At 49.7% G+C, this 7893-nt stretch overlaps 1 protein-coding gene across 2 annotated transcripts; it reads left to right on the top strand.

Moving 5' to 3' along the window:
• The first annotated feature begins 668 nt into the window (after positions 1–668).
• On the top strand, positions 669–6434 carry LOC124661903 (subtilisin-like protease SBT5.6). 2 transcript variants are annotated; one of them, XM_047199791.1, is made up of 10 exons: positions 669–819; positions 1010–1104; positions 1240–1337; positions 1452–1625; positions 1921–2032; positions 4160–4724; positions 4812–4912; positions 5028–5385; positions 5481–5694; positions 5800–6434. In XM_047199791.1, exons 1-10 carry the CDS (start codon positions 748–750, stop codon positions 6333–6335), a joined length of 2325 nt encoding a protein of 774 aa, XP_047055747.1. In that variant the 5' UTR covers positions 669–747; the 3' UTR covers positions 6336–6434. The 2 variants fall into 2 exon arrangements, with proteins under 2 accessions (XP_047055747.1, XP_047055746.1); XM_047199790.1 differs by having other exon boundaries at positions 5481–6434.
• Positions 6435–7893: the final 1459 nt, after the last annotated feature.

Here is a 7893-nt window from a genome sequence, read left to right as displayed (position 1 = left end):
TGTAGCATCGACGCACCGGTCACGGGTTTCCATCCAGTGCCCTGTTCTTCCTAGTCACCGAGTGTGCTTGATGCAGGACAAACGGATGATAGCTATGTTGATGTGGATGTCCACAATAGGAAATGTGCAACATATATAGGAGGCGTGCTCTAGCTCCAGCCGTCCTATTCTTCTCTGGCCAATCGATGTACGTACTCTCGCAGCATCAATCAGTTATTCTTCGAGGAAGGCACTGGATGCTGCCAATCGAACCATGGTCCATGTGGTTCGTACTGACAGTTTTCTTTTCCATGAATATATCGTGATAGCTAGGCCCGGAGAATACCGGGGCATCAACCGTAACTAAATATAAGTGAGCTTGTTTTCCGACATGGGGGTGAAGGATGCTAGTTGATGCAGGACAAGATTGCAGTGTCAGACTAGCTCATTTTGTTGTTGGTGAAAATGCCAAGAGTGCAGAGCTCCAACCCAGATCAAAGTATCAATATCAAAGCTAGCTTACCACAAATTCAAGTTGAAACTAGACAAGGGGGCAGATAGTGATAAAATATATAGCAGGAAATTACAAAGAATACGATAAGAAAAGGACAGACTCGTCTCAGAGGCCCAGAGGCAGTCAGACTACTCCACCGTGTATCCTGCTATCCATTTCCTCGCCGGCAGAACCTGTGCATGTATATAGAATGCCTCCAGGCCGTCGAACTAAAGAGAGGGATACGGCCTTAGCCAGAGAGCAACTAACTAGCCATGCCCGGCCTTCTCTTCTTCCTCTTCATCTTTTCCTTCTCCATCGTCTCTGCCTCCACCAAGCAAGGCCAGGTCATTATATTAATCAGCTTTCTTTGCTTTGGTTGTTGATAAATTCAAATTCCTCGCAGATTTACTTTGATTTGTTCATGGAAATGACCTCATGATCCTGTAGTTTCGTTTTACTCCCCTTCTGTGCAGTTTTCGTTTACTTTGCATAAGACACTGGTATGCTAAACTTTCATATCACCATTGCGAGTAGGTTTATATAGTGAATCTAGGCGAGCACGCCGGAGCGAGGGCGAAGGAAGCTATCCTAGAAGATCACCACGCCCTCCTCCTCTCCGTCAAGGGCAGGTACGTCCACAGCCATTAATCAATCGACATGCATGCATACTCGATCATACACCTGCCGTCCTCTACATTTGATCATACTGCGACATGGAAGAGCTAATCATTCCCACCCTCGCTCCGTCCTTCACCAATCACCAGCGAGGAGGAGGCACGGGCGTCGCTACTGTACAGCTACAAGCACACCCTGAATGGCTTCGCGTCTCTTCTCTCTGGAGAAGAAGCCACCAAACTATCAGGTACCAGTAGTATATGCACACACACAGCGACGATACAGAGAGAATTTTGTTGGTATTTTATCCACTACTGTTACCTAAGTGTCTTTTCGTTTGGCTAATATGCATGTCCTGCAGAGAGGACAGAGGTTGTGTCTACCTTTCGGAGCGACGGGAGATGGTCCCCGCACACCACGAGGTCTTGGGAGTTTGTGGGTTTTGAGGAAGGGCTCAGAGGCCTGCACAGCAAGGAGCGGCTGCCGTCCGGCGATAACACCAGCGAGAATGTCATCGTAGGCATGCTGGACTCCGGTAAGGACCCTCACTGAATATGAGTAGCTTACATGCTTATACCAATCAGATTTTTCGAAATGGAGGTAGTACCCGCGTCTGCATCGAGAAGTTGCATACGTTTTTTTAATTGAATTATTTAACAAAGGTACGACAAGGCCAATCATCTAATTCCGTTGACAGCATGATCGCTTTCACGTGCCGATAATTTGCTTGATCATGTGGTGACAAGCAGGAAAAGATTATTGAATCAGCTCCAATAATAAGCCCCCTGAAAGCATAACGCTTCTAAATTATTGTGTTGTTCCGCTGATAGGGATTTGGCCGGAGTCGAAGAGCTTCGGCGACGAAGGGCTAGGGCCAGTGCCTGCTCGGTGGAAGGGAGTGTGCCAAGGAGGAGATTCCTTTAATTCATCGTCTTGCAATAGGTCAGCTACCACTGGTAGTTCATCACATGCATCCATATATACTTTGTGTGCACCACATCCTGCTTCACTTGTCCTGCTTCACTTGTCCTCCCAGCCCCAAGAGCGCACTTGGACAAAAGGTGTCTAAGCAAGAAAAATACCTCTTGGCCTTCAACAAGACTGCCCAAATTGATAATCGCTCGGTTTACAAATACCTACGAAAATGGCATTGGATCCTACGTATTTAATTTGCACATCCCGCCAAATGTCATCCTTTGATAGTAGTTTTAAAAACCATTTACTGAATAATACAATGGTATGGACATTCAAATCTTGAATTCCCGGCCCCTTGCCTTTTTTACGACAAAGAATTTTGGCCAAGCTGTATCCTTTTAGGTTGTACACCATCCTGCCAATAGAATCTTGTGCACAAGTATTCTAATAATGTAAGTATAACTCCACTAAAGGTTTCAAAGAAACACATTATATACATCACCATACCACTAAACACTGTCTTAGTGAGAACAAGACTCCCACCAGTTGGGAGATGTTTACCTTTCATACTAAGTCTTTTCTCATGCCACTCCTCTACCCCTTTGGGATCCCAATTTCAAAGTATTCACAATGAACTGGTATAATTGGAAGCTTCCCCATGCCATATCAGAACAACTCAGAATATTGATCAACATCATCGGAGGCTTCTCTAAAGCAGAAAAAATCAGTTTTACGAAACTTGTTTCTTAGTGCAGAAAGCACCTAAAAACGTATAGCGCAGAAGCTTAAGATTGTATGTTTTCTCTAAGCAATATTCTATAAAGAGGTTTTTATCATTAGCATAACAAAGAATGGACAAGACATCATTAACTAGATTAAGCACTATTTGCATTGGTGCTTTGAATAAGGATGGCAAGCATATTGCATATACTAAATCAAAGGGAGTCATGGGTAGAGGATCCCCTTCCCTCAGACCCTTTTTATTGGTTGATTTGTAAGGAGTTGACAATGCAGGATTTGAACCTTATAGCCACACACTCTTCGAATATAAAGCTCTCGGCCCAAAGCACACCACTTGGCGCAGGAACCTTTCATCCATATTGTTTGTACGAGGAAAGACAATTTGACCTTGTCGTAGGCTACCTCAATGCCAATTTTGAATATGTCTCTATTCATAAGTTCCCATATAGCTCATGCTGGAGAACGAGTAGTCCTGTGAGGATATTCCTCCCTTGCATGAAAGTCGTCTATGTATGTCAAACCACACAATTCGCCGCACTAGCTATTAGTGTGATCACTAGGTACTCTGATAAATATTAAAACTTGCTTTGGGCCATATTATTAAATGTGATCATCCTCTTCACCTTCGATGGAAAATTAATTGCCAAAGGTGAGGCAATTTATCGTTAGTATACCACCATCAAAATGACGGAACATAGACATCAACTCATCTTTTTTGTGCGGGTGACATCACCTCATTCTTGATAAGGTCGGAATACACCTGTAAAATTCAAACAAAAACTAGAAAAGAAAAGGAAACATTTTTTGACCACAAGTGATCTTTGGTAGTCTGTTTGTCATCACTTTCCAAAGTGACCTTATCAAAACAAAAAAAAATTGCGGGGAACCTTATCAATCAATTTGTTCGAACACAAAGTTCATAAGCAATCAAACGGCTGACATGAAGTGCGTCGATCGACCTATCATGTCCACACACTAACCATGTCCAAGTTAAAATCTCCAGTGTGGGCGCTTGCACGCTTCCAACGGTACAACAGCTTGCACGTCCGGACAAAAACCCGATGATTGTAGACTATGAGCCAGTGCAGGAGCAAGACTCCAGATTGGCACCTTCTCCAGCACTGCGCAACTCGTTTTATAATCCCATGGCTTAGCATACGAACAAATACCCTGCGTTAGTTAGAGTAGCCTTTCTCTGAGCAGCAGAAGTGTGTGTGCAAAACGAGATCCCTGTGAGATGCGATCGATGTGACTGCTGCCGAAAGATCGGCATGAGATTATGCAACTTTGTATAATCAGATTATGGCAGGAATTGTGTTCAAGCTTGTTTAATTGGAGTAGTACAGTAGTAAAAGAAGACAGGTTAATCGGTCTGTTAATTCTGATGTTGTGTCATTGTGCTCGTGCATACAGGAAGATCATCGGCGCGCGTTACTACCTCAAGGCCTACGAGGCCTACCACGGCAGCTTGAACACGACCTACGCGTTCCGCTCGCCGCGCGACCACGACGGCCATGGCACCCACACCGCGTCCACCGTCGCCGGCCGCACCGTGCCAGGCGTGTCTGCTCTGGGCGGGTTCGCGTCCGGCACGGCCACGGGGGGCGCGCCGCTGGCGCGGCTGGCCATCTACAAGGTGTGCTGGCCCATCCCGGGGCCGAACCCAAACATCGAGAACACCTGCTTCGACGCCGATATGCTGGCGGCCATGGACGACGCGGTCGGCGACGGCGTCGACGTGATGAGCGTCTCCATCGGGGCCTCCGGGAAGCCGCCGCCGTTCGCGAACGACGGCATCGCCCTAGGCGCGCTGCACGCCGCCAGGCGCGGCGTGGTGGTCGTGTGCAGCGGCGGGAACTCCGGCCCCGCGCCGGCCACCGTGGTCAACCTGGCGCCGTGGATCCTCACGGTCGGCGCCAGCAGCATCGACCGCTCGTTCAACTCGCCGATCAGGCTTGGCGATGGAAGGGTGATCATGGTAAGCAGGCTAAGAAGCTGTGTCAACGTATAATACGTTTTTCTTGTGTTCCTCTAAACTGAAGTTCTGAACTAACATTCAAACCAGGGTCAGACGGTGACACCGTATCAACTGCCGGGCAACAAGACGTATCCGATGGTTTATGCAGCTCACGCCGCTGTTCCAGGCACTCCCGCCAACGTTACCAAGTAAACCTATAACTGAGTAACTGACCAACTGTACCAAACATAACCATATCACTCAGCCGTCACAAACTTGCTAATCAAATGCACCGTTGGTTCATATATTTGTGTCCGGACGCAGCCAGTGCCTGCCAAACTCGCTGTCGCCGGCCAAGGTGCGAGGGAAGATCGTGGTGTGCCTGAGGGGGAGCGGCCTGAGGGTGGGCAAAGGACTAGAGGTGAAGCGGGCGGGCGGCGCGGCGATGGTGCTCGGCAACCCGCCCATGTACGGGAGCGAGGTCCCCGTCGACGCGCACGTGCTCCCGGGCACGGCGGTCTCCAATGCCAACGTCGACACCATCCTCAAGTACATCAACTCAAGCGCGAGCCCTACCGCCTACCTGGACCGCTCGAGGACGGTCGTGGACGTGAGGCCGTCGCCGGTAATGGCGCAGTTCTCGTCGCGTGGCCCCAACGTCGTCGAGCCCAGCATTCTCAAGGTCGCCGTGCATTTGTATTCGAATCTTTTCAAAGTAGTCATGAGCATCCGTGCTAAGTGCTAACTGAAAGTGCAATCTGTCATCTGCGCCTGCAGCCTGACGTTACGGCCCCGGGCCTGAACATCCTGGCGGCGTGGAGCGAGGCGTCGTCGCCCACGAAGCTCGACGGCGACGACCGCGTGGTGAAGTACAACATCGTCTCCGGGACGTCCATGTCGTGCCCGCACGTCGCCGCCACCGCCGTCCTCCTCAAGGCCGCCCACCCCGACTGGAGCGCCGCCGCGATTCGATCGGCCATCATGACCACCGGTACTGCGGCAAAGCCTAATAAACGAAAAGAAAAGGAAAAACTTCTGCTCATCATCATATCCGTGTTTTTTTTCTGCCCTCATGAACATCCGTGTTTTTTTGCAGCGACAACCAGCAACGCGGAGGGCGGCCCAATAATGAACGGGGACGGGACGGCGGCCGGGCACATGGACTACGGCTCGGGCCACATCCGGCCCAGGCACGCGCTGGACCCGGGCCTGGTGTACGACGCGTCGTTCCAGGACTACCTCCTCTTCGCCTGCGCCAGCGGCGGCGGCGCGCAGGCGCAGCTGGACCGCTCCTTCCCGTGCCCGGCGAGCCCGCCGCGCCCGCACGAGCTCAACCACCCTTCACTGGCCGTCCACGGCCTCAACGGATCAAGAATCACCGTTCGCCGGACGGTGACCAACGTCGGCCAGCACGGCGCGCGCTACAGCGTCGCCGTGGTCGAGCCCGCGGGCGTCTCCGTGAAGGTCTCGCCGACGAGCCTCAGCTTCGAGCGTACGGGGGAGAAGAAGGAATTCACGATAACGGTCGAAGAGAAAGGGGCAAAAGTAGACCGGAAGTATCTTGCAGGTTCGTATACGTGGACCGACGGCGTCCATGCTGTAAGCAGCCCCATTGTTGTCCTTCTCCCGTGATCATTCTTACTGCCAAACGCTGTTGTCTGCAAAATTCAGATGATAGTAGGAAGCTGATGATCTCAGCGCACCTTTGAGCAGAGAATTGTTTGAAAAGTAGAGTTCTTGCTCAACTCTAAATCACGCGGGTCAAATAGCCTCATCATCTTGCACGTGTGCCATTGGCGAAAATGATCACGAATTCGTGTCGTATTCTGGAGACCCGTGGGATCATCCAATGCCGACGGCTGCTCATATCCTTATCCACACCCGTACGTACCACACCGTCACTCCTCGCCGTCGTCGTCCGTGGCCTGCAGTTGACCACAAGGCAATGCGCTAGGCGCTGGCATTGCCCCGTCCTATTGTCCAAACTGCACGGCGCTACAGACAGGTGTATGACCCTCAGCACAGCGCCAGTGCACGCCAACGCCGCAGGGTATGTGCTCTCCATGGCTGCCAAGGTAGAAAGCCGTCGACGCGGGACTCCTAGCTAGAGTCCGTGAGCTCACGCTTGTACGGCACATTGGTTGCTTGTCTTTTTCGATGGCCATGCTGAAAATTCAGCCATTGTTTGGATATTATCCTCCTATCGACATAAAGTTCGGGATAAAGACGGCACGAGGTGATGCTCGTGTTTGCGACTATTCAACTTAGAGAGATCTTTTTACCATGCTTTTTTTTGACAAAGATATTTTCAATGTACTCTTTCCATGCTGATTTAGTTTACATTTTTTTTTTAGAGAAACAGGGCAACGCCCCGGTTCCAATATATTGAAACCATCAAGGACCAAACACCCAGCATATCCAGCGCAGAGCTCACAACCCACACACACACCACTTAACGAACATATAAGTCTAGGCCATACATACACTAAGCCACCGGAACATCACCAGTTTTTAGAGCCAGCTCCTCGAGCATGACCCAACCACAGGAAAGACAAGGCACATCAAACTTCGGATCAGGGACGCTTGCACACTTGGAAACCAGCACCATCTCCCACCAGAATTATATCATTTGCTATCATGGTCCTCCCCAAGTCTTCAGCGGTGATCAACAAAGGACCAAAGCCTCGAGTGGTATTCATCTCACAGACCTCCAACGACGTTCTGGCTTTCTTCTGCGGCGTCAACCAGGTTCCGGCCACAATAGCAGCGGCGGCAGACGAGCTACTTCCTCCACCTTGCTCAGCATTGTCGTTAACTCCCCTCTTCCTTCTTCTTTCAAGAGAACTTTCCACTGAGCACAGCTGTAAGTCAAGCGATTCCACATCCACTGCATACCACACCATTGTGAACTGTTGAAAACAAAATCATTTCTGGTAATCCAGATGGTTCTCAACGCAGCAGCAAATATCATATAGGAAAGAAATGTCATTCCTGCTAGAAATATTGAGATTAACACCCAACGCCATGACAATATCCATCCAAATTTTTGAGGCCACCACACAATCAAAAAAAATATGTTGACACACTCCTCTTCATTGCAAAACACACAAGTTAAGTCATCAACATTTTGCCTCTTAACCAAATTATCTCTAGTGAGCAATTTGTTATGAAAGAGTAACCACAGGAAAAG

Source organism: Lolium rigidum, chromosome 6 (genome assembly GCF_022539505.1).
Source record: "Lolium rigidum isolate FL_2022 chromosome 6, APGP_CSIRO_Lrig_0.1, whole genome shotgun sequence".
NCBI classification, from domain to species: Eukaryota; Viridiplantae; Streptophyta; class Magnoliopsida; order Poales; family Poaceae; genus Lolium; species Lolium rigidum.
This window is presented reverse-complemented; position numbering and strand designations above follow the sequence as displayed.